Source organism: Plutella xylostella, chromosome 5 (assembly GCF_932276165.1).
Source record: "Plutella xylostella chromosome 5, ilPluXylo3.1, whole genome shotgun sequence".
Classification (NCBI taxonomy): Eukaryota; Metazoa; Arthropoda; class Insecta; order Lepidoptera; family Plutellidae; genus Plutella; species Plutella xylostella.
In genome coordinates this window covers 2,078,303-2,098,072 of record NC_063985.1, presented here as the reverse complement: position 1 = coordinate 2,098,072, position 19,770 = coordinate 2,078,303, and the positions used below count along the sequence as shown (strand labels likewise).

General features: G+C 40.1%; 1 protein-coding gene across 2 annotated transcripts; it reads left to right on the top strand.

Annotated features, from left to right (window-relative positions):
* The first annotated feature begins 259 nt into the window (after nucleotides 1-259).
* LOC105383900 (ras-related protein Rab6) lies at nucleotides 260-18,004 on the top strand. Of its 2 annotated transcripts, none has more exons than XM_011554037.3 (6): nucleotides 260-479; nucleotides 853-911; nucleotides 1,560-1,719; nucleotides 13,557-13,762; nucleotides 14,166-14,232; nucleotides 17,679-18,004. In XM_011554037.3, exons 1-6 carry the CDS (start codon nucleotides 410-412, stop codon nucleotides 17,747-17,749), a joined length of 633 nt encoding a protein of 210 aa, XP_011552339.2. In that variant the 5' UTR covers nucleotides 260-409; the 3' UTR covers nucleotides 17,750-18,004. The 2 variants fall into 2 exon arrangements, with proteins under 2 accessions (XP_011552339.2, XP_011552340.2); XM_011554038.3 differs by lacking the exon at nucleotides 17,679-18,004 and adding an exon at nucleotides 15,300-17,343 and having other exon boundaries at nucleotides 262-479.
* The last annotated feature ends 1,766 nt before the right edge of the window (nucleotides 18,005-19,770 follow it).

Genomic DNA, 19,770 nt, shown 5'->3' with positions numbered 1-19,770 from the left:
GCCACAGACCAACTTACATTATAAACCGAGTAAAACAAATAGGTCTTTATTGGCACTTCTGATTATTTGCTCGAATTGATTTCTAATTTAGGAGCGTAATAAATATGTATGTCTTGGTTCTAGTTTCTCAAGAGTTTTATATTAAGTTAGTGTCCGTAGAGATTAATCATATTCTTCTTCAAATACAAATCTAGTCATGTTTTATTTAAATATTTAATTTAAATATTTTTTTATACATTAAAAATTTTGCTGAGTTGGCTAGCGCGTCGCTCAGTCAGTCCGTCGGGAAACGTGGCGGCGCTGCGTTCGTGCGGCGAGGAGTGGCTCAAGTTGTCATCGTTCATGTAGTTTTCTGTGATAAGAATTTACTGTGAAATTATAGTTTAGCAAACTAATTTATACATTCACGATGTCTGCGTCTGGAGAATTTGCGAATCCCTTACGCAAGTTCAAGCTGGTGTTCCTCGGAGAGCAAAGCGGTGAGTTGGGGTCATAATATCGTACCTAATCGTAAATTTTTAATCCATACTTTTCGATTTTACGACACGTAAGTATAGATTCGTCTAGACTGCATAGAATTACTGACCTACATTGGAATGGGATGGGTTTACGAGATATATTGACAGGGTAATAGGTCGCCGACCCATGAATCTGTGGTCCGTTGTTCTACGGTGTATTACGTTACCTAGGTACGAGATGTAGGTTACGGTCTCTAGAGGGTACCTACACGTCGAGACGAGGCCCCACGAGCGGCTCTCACGCTATGAATAACTGAACTCCCGTTATGTCGAACTTTTTGTATCTAATTAATTGGGTCACTCACAATGTATGACATAGAACTTATTGTTTCAGTGGGGAAGACGTCACTGATCACTAGGTTCATGTACGACAGCTTCGACAACACCTACCAGGTAAGCTTTCCAACTCACATTCACAAGCAACAACTACACACTGTCACATATGTTGCATTCCTGAGCCAGAGCTGCTATGAGTCATCTTGTAGAACAGTTACAATATGAATCACAGTAACAAAGTTGACATACAAGTCTCTTATAAGATGCACTCAGTAAACAAGCATGAGTTACCACAAAAAATTACATAATAAAGTAAATTATAATGTTGTAAAAATGCTAATGTACTCTTTTGAGTGTGAATTAAGTAACAGAATTAAAGAAATGCAACATTTACCTTTCACTATCTCTTGATTTTGATGTAATTTTTAATCCATCTTCTCTCACATTGTGACTGCGGCAGTAAAATATTTTAGAATTGATTTGACTTGCCATTATTAATCTATCTATTCACACAAAACTTGTTAAACTTAAGGGTTTTTTTATGAATTTTTGTAAATACTTCAGATTATTGTAATGTTTTTACTATAACCTGTTATGTTACAATGAGTATCTATAAGTAAATAAATAAAGTCAAAGGTACAATAATATTGTAATATCACAAATAAGGGTGCTTAAAGGAGAAAAGCAGATAATAGATTGTTGAATACATCCTTGCACAATGATACTTGATTCTGTTCTGATTATGTAAACATATTAACATTCCAGGCGACCATCGGGATAGACTTCCTGTCCAAGACCATGTACCTGGAGGACCGCACGGTGCGGCTGCAGCTGTGGGACACTGCGGGTCAGGAGCGCTTCCGCTCACTCATCCCGTCTTATATACGGGACTCCACAGTGGCCGTTGTGGTCTATGATATCACAAGTGAGTATTTTGTGCTTATCTTCATTGTTTTTGTGTATTTGCTGGTAGATTGTGGACATTTGTGCTTGCTTTGTCCTTATACCAAATTCAGAATATTTCCATGAGTAAGGATATATAAACAAATCTAATATATAAATATTGTGACCCAGTTCACTAAGCTAAGCAAAATACAAAGTAATTGTAACAGTTCATTGTTCACATTATGAATGAACTGTTTATTTCTGTTATCTTCCCATCTCGATCATAATGTTGGTGGTAATAATATTATGTCTGGAAGGAATATTCATCAACATGCCTAGTACTTTCTTACATCGTATGTGTATTACTTAAATAGGTATGATATGCATTTGACAATATTATGTATGTTTTACTTTGTTCTCTGTTGGAACAAAAGATAAACTATCAATTTTACCATTTAATCCCATTTCTTTGATAATACTAACGATCAAGGTATAAAATAACCATATAAGACTATAAACAAATAGTGTGTTTGAGTTCATAATAATTTTCAGGCAGTAATTAGTGGCATGCAAGTGTCTGAAACGCTGAAAGTGTGTCAGTGACCGTATTGGTACGAACTACTGAAGGCCTCTTCTGTTCTTTACATTTCCGCAACTGCGCACGTGATATAATAATCAGTTATTATTGTAATTGGTTTAAGAACCAAAAGGTTAGGTGATCATGACTCAGTAGGGATTATAGTGGGTTTTATATGCTAAAGAGTAGGTTTTACTTTGTTTTTAGTTAAGGTCTGCCAAAAGCTATTTAGGTACCTACATACTTTTATTGAAAACAAGTTTGTATTGATCAAAGTATTATTTTTACCTTGACAGGCTACTGAAGTGAATTAAAGGTCCTTTATCGTTTATCAGTTTTATCCCTTATCAGTATAACATAAAAAATATAGTACATACAGTAAACAGAATCGCCTAGCTATTAAAAATAATTAAGTACATAATATTAGACGGTCGAATGGCGTAGTGGTTAGTGGTCCTGACTGCTATGCCGAAGGTCCCGGGTTCGATTCCCGGCTGGGGCAGATATTTGTTTAAAGACAGATATTTGTACTCGGGTCTTAGGTGTTGATATTTATATTTAGTATCTATCTATCAATGTATTGGTGTAGATATATCAGCTGTCCGACACCCATAACACAGGTTCTGCCTAGCTTGGGGTCGGATGGCCGTGTGTGAGATGTCCCCACATATTTATTTATTTATATTATATCGATCATAATAGTGTTATTGACCATGACCTGTCTCCACGACTGAACGATGTACTTAATGGTTTTTTTTGTATCTTTCTTTGATTTGTCTGTGGCTATGCCTCGACACGAGGGGATCAAAGCTTTGCGTTTTACGTGTCTTGAATGGGAGTCACCTAGCTAAATTCCATTATCCTTTAGAATTAAAAAGTAATTCACCAAAACATAAGTGTGCCGATTCAATGCCTTAAACCAATCGACGCAACATCAAGGCATCCCTATCACAAATAGGTTTATTGGGCCAGTCTAGTGACCTTGCGGGAAGCAAATATTTACTCCTGCCCACTAAACCCACACCCCGAGTCTCTCAGTGCCTTTATGTACCGAGCCCCTATTTACATAGAGTTACTTTTGGCAGTTTTATCCATTTTGCCTATCATGAAATAATCCGCTTTATCGATGCTAGAGATAGAGGTGTTACGGTATGTGTATACTGTGCGTCTGTATGTGGTATATTCGAAAGGCATGGTCACTGGTCAGTTTAAGCCTGTTGAATGCGTTCCTAGTCTTCATTATAGTGCAATAGTGTGCCTAACCTGCCGTGTCACCCAGATTAAAAACAATGTGATTAAACACCAGTACTGCCCTTGGCTCAATTGCTTATCGAAAATAATAAAATTGTAAACGCATTTATTATTAAAAAATGGCTGACTTTATTATGGTTGTAAATGCGAATATAAATATACCTAATCTGCATAATAAACGTTTCCCAGCGATAAAACAAAATATATCCACTACAGGTGAACCTTTATCGCATTGAAATCTAATAGGTAATAGTGCGGTAAACAGCTAAGTACTTAGGTACTGACTCTATATAATATTTTTTATTTATTTATTTATTTATTTAATCCTTTATTGCACAAATATAAAAATAAGTGTACAAAGGGTGGACTTAATGCTACAAGCATTTTCTACCAGTCAACCCACAGGAGGTGCAAGAAGTGTAATATGTAGATTAGCTAGGTGTATCGTGGTCTCACACGATTAACGATTAAAACAATGTTTAATTAAATAAATATGCATGTAGTAGTATTGAGATTATTATTGCTGGAAACAATAAAAATTCTAGATTAGTTGATAGGCCATACATTACTGTTACTGGACTATAATTTTAGGGTGATTCTCAAAAAATGGCTCCAAAAGCATAATTTCTTTGGCGCATTTTTTTTTTCATGATGTTTGAATATTATACCCCACATATTGTAGAGGCTTTAGACCTATTTAGTTATCTCTTATTGGCCCTAAAATCTATCGAGCCGATTCAAAGTTACAGCGATTTTAAACAATTTTGGGCCAATGAAATTAGATTGGCACCAATGAAATTAGAAAACACACCAAAGAAATTATAAAAGGTCCCAAAGAAGTTAGTTTTAAGAACAAAGAAATTAGAAATTATTTTAAAGAAATTAGTTTTATACGTAGATTGCAAATAATACACAACAAAACTATAAAAATCACGCATATCTTTATTTGTTTTTAACATAATTACCTGATCACGTAAGGGTGCAAGGGTTCTAAACATCCGAATGAACCAACTGCCAACCTCACCTGCCCGTGGTGCACTCTGCTAAATAACAGACGAGGCTCTGGCGACCGGATGATGGCGGTATAACCATCCAAAAACAGCTACTCTAAATCCCATAGCCCGGCGATGGGCAGCAGCGTCACCGGTATAAAAAAGTGTAAAGAGGACGAGGACACGATGCCCCTGGAGTCCGGCCACATGTTCTACCATCAGGAGGGCGACCAAGTGTCCCAAGGTGGCGTAGGATTCCTCGTCAACAAGACCCTTGTCAACAACGTAGTGGAGATCAGCAGTGTGTCAAATCGGGTAGCGTACCTAGTACTTAAACTAACCGAGAGGTATTCCTTGAAGGTCGTACAGTTATATGCACCAACCTCGGCACACTCTGACACAGAAGTCGAAGCAGTATACGAGGATATCTCTAGGGCATCACGTGTACTGCTAGGACCCAATACACCGTTGTGATGGGGGACTTCAACGCCAAGTGGGAGTACAAGAATGCGACGAATCGAGGGTTTGACATCATGGCTTTGGTAGCAGAAACCAGAGAGGGCAAATTGTAGACTTCCTCGAAAGGGAGGGGCTTTCTTTCTGATGAATTCTTTCTTTGAGAATCGGCCCCAGAGGAAGTGAACATGGCAAGCCCCGATGGTAGGACGAAAAACGAAAAAGACTTCATTATGACTGAGACAAGCTGCACATTTTCAGATATGTCCCAGTGATCAATAGGTTTAAAACTGGAAGTGATCACCGACTTCTCCGAGGCACTCTGAATATCAACTTCAAGTTGGAGAGGAGATATCTGGTGAAGTCGACCCTTCGTCCCACACTGCACCAAATTGGAGCTGTCAACACCAGCTTCTAGAGAGGACTACAGTTCTTCAGAAGGGTGACCAAACCCTTCTGAAGAACTATAGACCGATCTCGCTTTTAAGCCATATATACAAGCTGTTCTCAAGGGTCATCACGAATGGTCTTGCCCAAAAGTTAGACGAGTTTCAGCACCCGGAGCAGGCTGGGTTTCAAAAAGGCTTTAGTACAATAGACCACATCCACACAGTAAGGTAGATTATACAGCCTTTGTGGACTATGAAAAAGCCTTCGACTACATCGAGACCTAAGCAGTTTTGGAATCCTTGCAGAGATGCCAAATCGACTGGCGCTATATCGAGGTGTTGAGGTGTCTGTACAATACCGCTACTATGACTGTCCAAGTACAGGACCACAAGACAAGACCTATCCAACTGAAACGTGGAGTGAGACAGGGGGATGTGATATCTCCGAAACTGTTCACCAATTCACTGGATGTCTTTATTAGTAATAATATTATTATTATTATTATGTTGTGTCGTTACCATCACGGGACCATGGGGTCCCGGGCATTTGGAAGGCGTGCATGGGGCCGAAGCCAACACGTAGAGGCCCGTTTGACAACATTAATCTATATGAAATGTGACACCAACCGACGATTTTCCCTGTGTAAACTATGGAAGTAAACCCAAGGAAAACCCCCGGTTAGTGCAGGACTATTGTAGGATATGGAGAAAACTAATACAGGGTTATGGAAGGGGGTGCTAAATGGACTGGGTAACTGGGACTATGGAAGGACTATGGCCCCTGCCTGACCTATATGTTTCACACACGGATAAAAAGGCAGGGGGTGACTCGCACACACAGTAAATGGGCCCCCCAAAACAGTCGCTAGCACATTACAGTGACGTAGCAACAAGGGGGCAACATGGCATGAGGTGCTAAGGATGGAGAGGTATTCCACGGCTCTCAGGACAATCGCGTTATCGGTCAAGATCCCTACAAGCACCTTACTGGGTAATACATCCTTCCTCGAGCATTGCTGCTCTAGCGGTACACCACTCAAGCCAACCAATGAAGGCAAGCAAGAGGTGGGAGATCCTGTTCCTCGTCAGTGTTCACTCTGGACAACCAATAAAGGCAAGCCAGAGATGAGGAACAGGGGTTCTCCCCGGCATCGGGTGGGTGGGGTCGCTAATGCCCAACAGCTCGCCACAAGCTGCCCTGCTTATTTTATTTTTATTATTATTATTATTATTATTATTAGTAATAATAATATTGAATCTGCATATTTACTAGGGGACTTCAATGCACACCCTAATGAACAATTTTATTATGAACTTAATGGTTTTTGTGTGCAATCTAATTGGCAGTGTGCGGACATTGAATTGTTAGGGGTAAACTCTGATACCTATACATTTATTAGTGAAGCGAACGGATCCAGACGCTGGCTCGACCATTGTGTTGTGACTGACTCTGCCATGATGACTGTTTATAATGCGTATGTTATGTATGATGCGCTGTGGTCTGATCACTTTCCCCTGGTTATACAATGTAAATTAAATTTAATAAAACCGAAACTTTATAACAACATTAAAATCAGGGACTGTAATAGAATAAGATGGGGTGATCGGACACTTGACCAAATTGACATGTATACTAAATTTTGCAATGATAATTTAAAATTAATTGACTTTCCTTTAGAATTAAGTGCATGTTGTGACTTTATGTGTAATAATTTGAACCACAGACATATTATTGATAAAATGTATAATGACATTATTACCGTGTTATGCCAAGCAGCGAGTGAGAGTTGCAATGTGACCTCTTACAGGCGTAAAAAGCCAGTTATAGGGTGGAACAAGCATGTCAGTGACGCTCACAGGGACGCCAGACAAAAATTTGAGTTGTGGGTGTGGTATGGCAAGCCAAGGGAGGGTCATTTGTGGAATGAAATGCAGGCCAGTCGTAGGCTGTTTAAATCTCGCCTTCGATGGTGTCAAAATAATAGAGAACAAATTAAAATGGACATCCTAGCGTCGCTGCATTCTACAAATGACTTTCGCGGTTTTTGGAAGGCCACCAACAAACTGAATAGCAAGCCGGGACTGCCTGTGAGTGTTAACGGCATCAGTGACTTAACCGGTATTGCGGAAATTTTTAAGGAGCAGTTCACTGTAACCTCACATTTGGGACCATCACAGTCGTCATGTGAGGGTGGTGGGGGCCAGGAGGCTAGTGTCCGATTCTCGGCAAAAGATATACGAAAAGTGATAAAATCAATGTCGAGGGGTAGGTCACCTGGCCACGACGACCTGAGCATAGAGCACCTCAAGTACGCGGGTCCACATCTGCCCAGAGTGCTGGCAATGTTCTACTCCTTGTGTGTCGGGCACTCGTACTTGCCGGCGCCTATGATGAGGACTGTGGTGGTGCCGATTGTGAAAAACAAGACTGGCGATATTAGTGATAAGGGCAATTATAGGCCTATCTCATTAGCCACGATCAGTGCTAAGGTGCTTGACAGTTTGCTTAATACTCAGCTGGATAAATACCTACAAATACATGACAACCAGTTTGGTTTTAAGTCAGGTCTATCTACTGAAACAGCGATATTGTGTTTAAAGCAAACTGTCAAGTACTACACCGACAGAAAGACGCCTGTTTTTGCTTGTTTCCTTGACCTATCGAAGGCGTTTGACCTGGTTCATTACGACACACTATGGAAAAAGCTTCATTTAACATCAATGCCAGAGGCACTTATAAGCATTTTCAAATATTGGTACCTGAACCAGGTTAACGTCGTTCGGTGGTCAGGCGCTTACTCGAATCCGTACAGGTTGGAGTGCGGGGTGAGGCAGGGGGGGCTGACCTCTCCAAAGCTCTTCAACCTGTACATGAACGCGCTGATTGAGGGGCTCAGCAGTACTCATGTTGGCTGCCATATTGGCGGAGTTTGCCTTAACAACATTAGCTATGCAGACGACATGGTACTGTTGAGCGCCTCAGCGGGCGGGGTGTCGGAGCTGCTTGGCATCTGCGAACAGTACGCGCTTGAACACGGCTTACTTTATAATGTAAAAAAAAGTGAATGCATGGTGTTTCAAGCCCGAGGTAACTATCTACATGACATACCAGCCATTAAACTTAACGGGTGTCCTCTAAATAGAGTGTTTAAGTTTAAATATCTTGGACATGTTGTAACCTCGGACCTGAAAGACGATGTAGACATAGAAAGGGAGCGTAGGGCGTTGTCTGTTCGTGCGAATATGATAGCCCGCAGATTTGCACGCTGTTCAAGAGACGTCAAAATCACTCTTTTCAGAGCATTTTGTACTTCGTTCTACACGAGCAGTCTGTGGGCGAGTTATACGCAGAAACAGTACAGCGCTCTACGGGTCCAATACAATAATGCGTTCAGGCTGCTGTTGGGGCTGCCGCGCTTCTGCAGCGCGTCGGGCATGTTCGCGGAGGCGCGCGTGCAGTGCTTCCCCGCGACCATGCGCGCGCGCTGCACGTCACTGCTGCGCCGGGTGCGCGCCAGCCGCAACACTATCCTGAGCGCATTCGCGGAAAGGTTTGACTGCCAGTACCTAAACCACTGTAGCATGATACACAGGACTGCAGTCAAAATATTATTTTAATATCATTGATTATTTTTAGAAATTTATGTATATGTATTTTATTGTGTTTAAATTTGATTGTGAATATTAATTGTGTTATCTTATGGACTTTGAGTCTGAAATAAATGATTTGAATTTGAATTTGAAAAAATTTAAGACGTTGGACTGGAAAGGACATGGCATATGTATAAATGGCGAGTACATGTCACACCTCCGCTTCGCGGACGACATCGTTATTATGGCAGAATCTCTGCAGGAACTTAGCTGGATGCTAAGTGGCCTAAATGCTGCTTCCCGACGTGTAGGCCCCGGTATGAACTTGGACAAGACGAAAGTCATGCTCACATGAAACCGGAGCCGGTCGTCGTTGGTGAGGCAACAATCGAAGTTGTGCATGAATATGTCTACCTCGGGCAGACTATTCGGCTAGGCAGAAGCAACTTGGGCAAGGAGGCTGCAAGGCGCATCCAACTGGGTTGGGCTGCATTCGGGAAACTTCGTCACATATTCTCCTCGTCCATTCCTCAGAGCACGAAGACAAAAGTCTTCAACCAGTGCGTCCTGCTAGTGATGACGTATGGTGCTGAGACGTGGACACTGACGGTAGGACTGGTCCACCGATTTAAAGTCGCTCAGCGTGCTATGGCTCTCCATAGAAACCCCAAGCCTAACTCTCTAGTTATGCTTGGGGTTTCTCTGATGGATCGTATCAGAAATGAGGTTATCCGCCAGAGGACTAAGGTTACCAACATAGCTGTCAAAATATACAACCAGAAGTGGCAGTGGGCGATATCTGCCGAAGAACCGATAACCGTTGGGGTAGACGAGTTCTCGAGTGGAGACCACGAACAGGCAACCGCAGCGTGGAACGGCAGCGTCCTCCTGCCCGCTGGACTGACGACCTTAGGCGGGTAGCCGGTAGTAGTTGGATGAGGAAGGCCGAGAACCGAGTGTTGTGGCGCTCCTTGGGAGAGGCCTATGTCCAGTGGATGATTATTGGCTGATGATGATGATGAGAGAATTAACCATAATAGACATTGAATGCATAAAGTTAGCGTTATTAATGGTTTTTCATACTCAATACTAATTTCTTTGTATCAAAACTAATTTCGTTGGCGCAGAATGCCAAAGAAATCCAAAGAAATTATTGCCAACGAAATTAGAAATCATCACTTAAAATTTATTTTTACAGAAAGCTGATGTACGATTGGAACCTCTTATTGACACGTGCATACTGTTTGAATAGACATACGTGGACAAAAATATGTATGCAACAAAAACAAATAATAGCATGAAAGTAACAATCGAAGAAATTAGGCACTTACCTGACCAAAACTCGTTATGGCGCAAAAAAAAAATTTTTTCGTCATACTCCGTAAACTTACGCTCCTCTGCTCCTGGTCGAAGATAGTGGGGGACTGAAGGGTGAGGGACGGATGGTGATTATGTCCGGTGATCGTTTAAACTCAGAGTAGGAAGACGGTATCGTTACGCCAAAGAAGTTAGTTTTTTTTCTCGGACAAAATTGAATGCGTTATATTTTTGAAAACTAAACCTAAGAGTGAATAGAAACCTAATTTACAATTACCATAAGTATCTGTTATAATGATAATATATAAATCATAAGCTTATTTTACTTTAAAAAGTGAATTTTTCTTGACCTAAAAATAAAATCAAGTGAAGGACGCGCCAAAGAACTTATGATATCGAGTTTTAAAAAATCATTGTCGCTTTCTTTATAAATTTATGCATTACATTACTAATGTATAAAAACGATCACAAGATACATTATTCAAAAAAAAATACATCCTGGTATAAAACTATCAATTTCATGTATTTTATGGCTTGGACATACCTAAATCGCGTCATTTGAGAATCACCCTTTAGACATAGACACATCGTTTATTTACTAAAAGAATACACATCGCAATTTTACCTACCTATTAGACTTTACAGGGTCCCAGCTCTGTTAATAGATTTCATTAAGAACACTTCTATAATATTTGCTTGTCTGTATGCAAGAATTAGGCTTTATTTTATCCCGGAATTCCCACGGGACACGTGAAGCCAAGAAAGTAATAGGTAAGTATGTAAGAGTTTTTAGTGTCCATGAAACGATGCCATAAACCCGTCTAGGCAACAAAATGAATTATGCAAAACGTCGCGAAGGCACTGACGTGAAAAATATTCAGTCTGAATTACGATATCAATATTTCAGCAAAAGTGACTTTCACGGCTTTTAGCTGTTTAAGCCACTGAACATAAATTATATGGAAAATAATTTTCCCGTGTCCTATGATTTTTGCACTCCTTTAATAACCTAAATATAGCCATGGCTTCTTGTTCTATAACACCCACAGATAAAGAAACATAAAAAGGTAGATGTAGTCTTGGTGTCTTGCCCTTTTCGTGGTCTGTCAATATTCAATCCCACTCTTACTTTTAGGGACGCCTGGCTTATTTGTGTTGTTCCTATAACTACGCCGATAACTGAAAATGTGCGGTTTAAGCAAACATCTGCACTTAGGTGCTACCCGCTTGGTTTAATTGAATGGGAGGTAACGCGTGTGAATTTGCCGCTAGGGGCGCTGGCGTCGACTGAGGTCAAGTGACATTTACTTTTCACTAGTTTTCACTGGTATAATCATAGAGAAAAAATAAATAATTGGGTATAATTTGGCGGGCTTCGTAACAAATTATATATTTTTGTTCATTTCCCTGTTGAAAAGTGACATTTCGTGAAATTATCGCAAATATGGATTATTTGTCGATGAATGTGCACGATTTGAAAGCTTTTCTTTCCGAACATAGCGGAGCAGCACAACATTGCGGCATAGTAACTCGATATGGTGATAGTTTTTTTTATAATTAATAAGCTTATGACATACATACATACATATGCTCACGGCTGTAATCCCCGAAGGGGTAGTCAGAGGTGATTCGCAAGCGCAAGTCACCCGCTTTCCGCTGTATATTATATTATTTGTACTCACGCGATAGGTCGCGAGCCGTATCGCCGTTTTTGAATGAGTACAATGCACTGAAGTTTTCGGGTAGGTGGGCAATCCGACTGTCAGATTATTTCAAGCTGCCCGAAGGCCTCAGAGCCTGAAGACAAAAGTCTTCAACCACTGCGTCCTGCCAGTGATGACGTATGGTGCAGTAACGTGGACACTGACGGTAGGACTGGTCCACCGATTTAAAGTCGCTCAGCGTGCTATGGAGAGATCTATGCTTGGGGTTTCTCTGATGGATCGTATTAGAAATGAGGTTATCCGTCAGAGTTCTAAGGTTACCGACATAGCTATCAAAATATGCAAGCTGAAGTTTCAGTGGGCTGCAGGACGATCACGAAAAACAGAGCTAACGTATAGAATCGAATGCGAGTGCGACAACTGTCAATTTTATAGGTAAAAAGGGTTCGAAAGTGTTGTCAAGTTGACACTAGTCGCACTCGCATTCGATTCTATATTTTTCGTGATCGCCCTGCTGGTCATATCTGCCGAAGAACCGATAACCGTTGGGGTAGACGGGTTCTCGAGTCGAGACCACGAACAGGCAAACGCAGCGTGGGACGCCTCCCTGCCCACTGGACCTTAGGTGGGTAGCCGGTAGTGGTTGGATGAGTAAGGCCGAGGACCGAGTGTTGTGGCGCTCCTTATTGGGATAGGCCTATGTCCAGCAGTGGATGATTATTGGCTGATGATGATGATGAAGGCCTCTGACTAGGCTTAAAGACTGCTGCCGAAGCAGCACGGAAGCGTCCGAAAGAACCACTTGAAATCGGTCTCCCATCCAACGGTTGACCGTGCCAGTTGTTGCTTAACCTCAGTGATCAGTTACGATCACTGAAGCCGGCTCGACTACGGACGCTTCTAAATAAATAAAATAAATAAATAAATATGTGGGGACATCTCACACACGGCCATCCGACCCCAAGCTAGGTAGAACCTGTGTTATGGGTGTCGGACAGCTGATATATCTACACAAATACATAGATAGATAGATACTAAATATAAATATCAACACCCAAGACCCGAGAACAAATATCTGTGTTTAAACAAATATCTGCCCCAGCCGGGAATCGAACCCGGGACCTTCGGCTCAGTAGTCAGGGTCACTAACCACTACGCCATTCGGTCGTCTAAGCTTCTAAGCTTCTAAGCTTATGAAATTCAAGATTTTATAATATAAAAAGTCTAAGTAATAGATAAAGTCGCCTTTGATAAGTTTGACAGCTATACCTCTTGACCTCAGTCGACAGTGGCGCCAACTGGTGAGCAAAAAAACGGTAGTCCCCATTGAACTGTACTGCATCTAAATTTACTAACCCCTGATGACAAAGAGTATAGTTTAACGTGTCTGTATCTGTCTGTGGTAGCGTAGCTCCCAAACGGCCGAAGCGATTTTCGTTTTGTTTTTTTTGGGTCTTAGGTAATTTTACCCCGAGTGTTTTATCAAAGTCGGCTTAGCCGAACATAAGTAATGCTACTTTTAGTAATCAATGTCGGGGGATTTCAACGGTTAGATGATTCTTGTGTTAAATATGTGTGTTATATTTAAGTTCACCAAAAAGTGTAACCACCTATCAATCCCCCCACCCCTCATCTTCCAGACGCGAACTCGTTCCACCAGACCTCCAAGTGGATCGACGACGTGCGCACGGAGCGAGGCTCTGACGTCATCATCATGTTGGTGGGCAACAAGACGGACCTGTCGGACAAGCGGCAGGTCTCCACTGAAGACGGGGACCGGAAGGCCAAGGAGCTCAACGTCATGTTCATTGAGACTAGTGCGAAGGCCGGATACAATGTTAAACAGGTTGGTGTTATGAATGATTATAATCATTTTTGGGGACATCTCACACATTGATTCTGTGGTTATTGGGCAACCAATCATTAAATAACCAGCGGAGTTTAGAAGGGCTTAACTTTAAACCCTAAGTCAAAACCCTTACTTTAGTTAAGCCCTCCGCTGCCGCTGGCACACAGTTAAACTTAATGTGGTTTGAATGAGTGGTGTTGATTTATTTTACTGGTTTCTCTCTTACTGGTTCTCGCTCCAATTTTATTGTTTGACCTCTATTTTCGATCCTGATCATTACAATGTTAAAACTGCTATTCAAATATCGATAATTAGTTACATGGAAACAGTCCTTTTAGTTTTATTTACAGACTAAACAAGGTCCAATAACTAACCGCATATTTTTTCTGTAAATTTCCAGTTGTTCCGAAGGGTAGCGGCGGCGCTTCCCGGCATGGACTCGGCGGAGAGCAAGCCTCCTGAAGACAGTATCCTTTTTACTAGTCACTGTGACACTAGTGCGGTAACCCGTTACCTCTATCGGATTATAACCCTACTCGGATCTTTGTGTCTTGGAAAATCGTTTATATTGCCGTGCAGATAGAGTTTACTAGTTCAAAACTGTGTGTTGATGGAATAAGTTTGATTATCTCTGTAGGTGGAGGTGGACGATTATGGGCCAAAATATGTAGGCCAAAGCCAGTCGCTGCAGCGAGTCATTTGAATCAGTCAGCCACTATGGATTATGGTGTCAATGTTCATACCCATATTTTTTTTCGCAAAATATAACAGAAATGTCAAATCTGAGTTCCAAGTTAAATCTAAAACTTCCAGACACAAAGTTCCGTTGTGATATTATAAAACTGCTAATTTGGTGAGTCGACAGCTACCCTACAATCGTGTGTAACCCTGGTCGATATATCCCAGTAATACAACCGTCAAACTAAACCCAACCGCCATTGGCCATCATGTGACGTCACGCAACGATATTCACACGCCCATACGACAGCACCTCACATTATTTATTACATATTATTATTTACGTGTTCGCATATTAACATGGGTGGTTTTGCATTTGCCGTGGACATTCTGTGTGTGGCTAATCGAAGACAGTTGGAGAGTCGGTGGTGGTATAACCGTTGTAAGTAAGTTTACGTTACTAATCTGTCCTTCACTGTCCTGTCCCATGCTTTTGTTTTGAGCTGAGGTTTGGTGTACACTCGAGTATGTATCGCTTCGAGCTGGCACGAATGTGTTAATTGGATTAGTGTATACTTAAACCATTTTTATTTGGGATTTGAATTAGTTTATTGATGTTTATAACCATTTGCATGCACTTATCATTGTGGAGTACATATTAGTCTGTGTAACCGTATGTATAACAACATTTGAATATATCATCTATTTATTTATTAGTTAAACCGCTTTTTACGCTTTATAAGACATCTTATAACCAAAAACCCGCATACGGAAAAGACACGTGACACGCTTGGCGACTTTCATTTGTTTCCGTATATTATTTTGGTTTATTTTCCTTAATACTAGCGTTGTACAGTGCAAGAGGTGATCCTGAGACAAGCCCCTGGAGAGAACAAGGAACCCGACGGAGGCTGCGCGTGCTAGAGCGAGACAGAGCGATGGACGGTGCCCGCGGTAGAAAGAGACAGAAAGAAGGAGAGATGGCGATGGAAAATGTGGCGTATAGAAAGTGTCGGTCTGAGACCTCTACTGAAGTGCTTCGTGTGCTTTTGTTTGCAGAATCCGCTGTCTACATTCGAAATAATTTAATTTAATTAGGTGATGCATTGGTGTTGATACTGCGAATTAGTGATCATTTTACTGCTCCTTCTTGCATTTGATTTTTTAGATGTTGTGAGTGCAAGTGAGACGCTAATAAAACACTCGCCATTTCGTTTTCTCGACTCCAATGTATCACCTTATATGACTTATTGAGTGAGTCTCTATATTTTGTTTTGTAATAGAACAATGCGGCGGCCACGAAAGCACATCACGGTATGATTCGGGAACAAATCTTAACGCTCGCTTGTAATGTAAGAGTAACCACTAACTAATCAATCCAGTGTTAATCATAAGGCCTAGCATGGCGCACGGGATAAGTGACAAGTGTTTATGGTGCGCTCCCTCGCTAGGCCATGCAATGGGGGAGAGCTAGCTACGAAGCAAGGCTTATGCACCCCATGCTAGACCCACTGTAGTTGGTAAAAGATAACCTTAAAACTTTGCTCACTTTATTTTCATTCAGGGTTCATTGTACTTCGAAATTGTGGTTAGTGGAGATCTCATTAGGGCTCACCTTTGTCTGTCCGACGTTAGTGTTGGGTGTTTTTATGCACTGCGCTTTCGTATTTTCCTGCAACTGAATATTCCCGTTGGCTGTTATACTTTATTTCACACAAAGCCACCACCTGACAGGATCCCTGTTGTATGCTATTAAGAATCACAATGGCTTTGACACTGTGGATCTTAATTGTGAAATGCGGTATAGAGATTATTTAGTGCGATATGTGATTATTTCAGCAGTGTTGTTCCTTCGGGTCTGTTGATGTATATAGCGATGGACGCGGTCCCTTTTAAAATTCAAAGTGGCGTCTGCCAACAACCAATCAGAGAGCGCCAGTGGCGACGCCGACGTCTAGCAATAAGTACTGAGGTCCCGCGATCCTGTACATTAGTATTATTTATTTATTTAGAGCTTAAGAAATGATAACTATCACAATGTGACTTGCGTCGATACGTCTTACATTTATTCATAATTATTGTTGACTAAACTGAAGACTTTAAGCTTGATAAATATGATATAGTGTTGATGCAAGTGATTTTGTGACATAAATGTTATTTAAGCGGAATATTTTAGTGAGATTGATCACTGACCTTGAGCTTTTTATATTTACACACCGACTGACACCCTGTATAACGCTGAATACTTTAGAAACGTGTCATTCCAATATTTGTGAATATATTTTTATTTATATCGATTTTCTATCAAGATTTTGGGCAATATTTTAATTTTTTAATAATAAGTAATTTGGCCTTCGATTTTCCTAAAAAATGCTTGTAATATATCTTTGTATGTAATTTTGAGATTGGGTGAATCAATTAATATGTAACTTTTAAAGTAAATAATGTTTTATTTTGCTACAAACAAGCGTATGTTTTCCATAGACAAGGCTATTCTATATTGCACCTACTTGATAAGCACAGAGTTTACTTGCTTTTACAACATATCCTTAATATATAATTGAACTGCCAGACTTAAATTATAATTATGATGCAACAATATACATATTTCTTATGGTTGTAAATTTGAAAAATGACTTGTAAAGATAATAATTTATACTTATTGATATTATAGCCTTGTGTGTGCAATATTAAGAATATCGTAAGTTGCGCACGCTTCGCATTTGACCCAGTGTTTTATGCCTTAAATAAATGATGGAGGCTTAAACCTTTGTGTCCAGGATAATGTCAACTCTATGTTTATTTACTTAAGGCATAAACTCGTGTGAGCGTCTGCAACTAGGTCTTGTAAATACTTGTACCTCACGCTAGTTATATTTTTAATAAAACCTTTAAAACTACTGATTCTTATTATTTCAACATCAATCCACTATGTATAATAATCAGGGCATTGTGTAGACTAGAACAAGATGCAGGTACAGAAAATGAAACTCGATAAAGAGATAAATTAAAGCGTCATACAGTAAAAAAATTAGTACCTACATACAAAATGCATGAGAAAATGTATTTGCTTTTGTATGGCTGTATTTATAAATTGCAAGCTTATTTATAAGCTGCTATCACACAGGAACAAAAACACTACTCTGCTAGCAATGAGACAATCGACATAGCTGACTTGTAAAAATATAACCTACCTGAAATCTGCCGAACCAATTTCCTTACATAAGTCGCGCAGCCGTGGACCTCCAGACGCAGTCGCCCATGGGCTCCGAGCAGGAAGGCAACGAGAGCGGATGCGTGTGCTGAACACTGCCTACCCGCCGCGGGATGTGGCACTCACCCACCAGTGTACACACCGACACTTTACACACCACACGATATACTTGGGGAGACCTCGATGTATCGCGATCACTGGGTATGGTTGTGTCTTTGATTATATGTAATCAAAAGGTTGTGTATGTCTACTCTACACACTGGTGGTGTGGTGTAGCACATCCTTGTACCCCCCGGCCCCCGCACACCGCTTCAAGGCACGCCTTGCCGCGTTTGGTCCTCACTTTGGTTAAGAGTTTCCGAGTTTTAGACTAGTAAAGATTGCTGGGCGATTTGAAACACCTAAAGGTTTTACCTTATAATACGACGAATTTGTTAAATAAAATACAATCGGCTATTTATTACAAAAGTATAGGTAGCATGTAATCGATCAAAGAGCGGTTGCTAGAACGTTAGATTTTGAATTAAATATTAGTGGTTTGCATAGCGATAAAATAAGGCGTTGATGACTTTGCTTTTTAGGTCCACAAAATGTGTGTAGACCAACAGATTTGTTTGTTACCAAAGATTCTTAATACAGGAGAGTTAGTGAATGCTACAATTTTTGATTTGCAGTAGATTACCTACTAAGGTTTTTATTATAATTTATGCAATAGTCTGCTAGCTACTAAAGATTTAGGTATGCCAAAGAAAGTCGACGTCACAACATAAGGGTGCGGGGTGTGGAGGGTAGAGGTAGAAAGAAAAGTTCAGAAGGAAGTGATTTTCTAATAATTATTCTTGTAAGTTTACCACGAATTTCGATAGAATTGCAGAAAAGAGATGTAAAGGCTGCCTGCACAAAGGATCTGATTTTATAAATACCCTATGTTTGAAGGTGTGAAATTAAGGCTTACTTGTAAGTTCATAATATTTGACATTGCAAAACTGTGAGATTAAAAGCAAAGAGTACCGTTTAGTCTGAAAAGCCGAGAGCTCACAGATTTTGGTAGTTTTCTTCCACACAATGTGGCGCCTCTATCGGGGACTTTAAAAAACTAGAATGGTAAACTATCAAAACCATCAGGTATACTTACATACAAGTATATGCCTTAAGCGGATTTGAGTTATATTGAGCCTAAACCTTCAAAGTGAAATTAATTATAATCTTAGCTAAATCTGGTTTTGTTTATCGTTGAGTTAGGTAAGAATATTTTTTTAAATATTAATATAGATGTGCCTCATATACCTAACTACTTACTTATTTTAGTTTATTTTACTGCGATAAAGATTAATGTGACTTCCACTACCCATGGTTATATGTATTTAGTTTATATTATATTTATTTACTGAGTATGGCCACTAATGACTTACGGTCGCTAATAATAACTGCCATTTTGTTTATTTGTGAGATTTGCTTTTTTAAATATTTTCTTGTAAGTACAAGGGCGTACCCAGGATTTCAGCTAGGGGGGGGCAGCTCTTGAGATGATGGTCGGTCGGGTATATTGAAACAAAAATCATGAAAATTGTCTTTTATTAAGGTCAACTAGGCCAATTGCGTCTACGGGCCAAATTAATCTTTTCGATCCTTTTTGAAAACGGCTTTATCAATGTTGAAAAATGCCATCTAGTTACGGTGGCTTAAACAAAATACTTTACATGAACTGCAGACAGATGGTGTTGTAGTCAACATAATATTATCCAAGTATTCAGTCATTTTGTGATTTTTTTGAAAGTTTGGTACTGTGACAGGTGATTGAAAATGTGAATCTAAAGTTTTCTTTATCAATTGATTTTATTCAGTAGGTATTCTAAACAATAGTCATTGGGCTACTTATATAGACACAAATTTTCAATGAAATAGCTTTATTTGATGAATTAATTATGTTAATTTTTTTATGTTTGATAAAAGTCTTGGGGTAAATGCGTTAGGCGTAATGGGGCTATTGCGATTGTTGCAACGCATTGCCTCAAATCAGAAATCGTCAACCTTTTAACATACATAATTATGCTCACGACTGTAGTCACCCGCTTTTCGCTGTAAATTTGTATCGCCGTTTTTTATTGAGTAC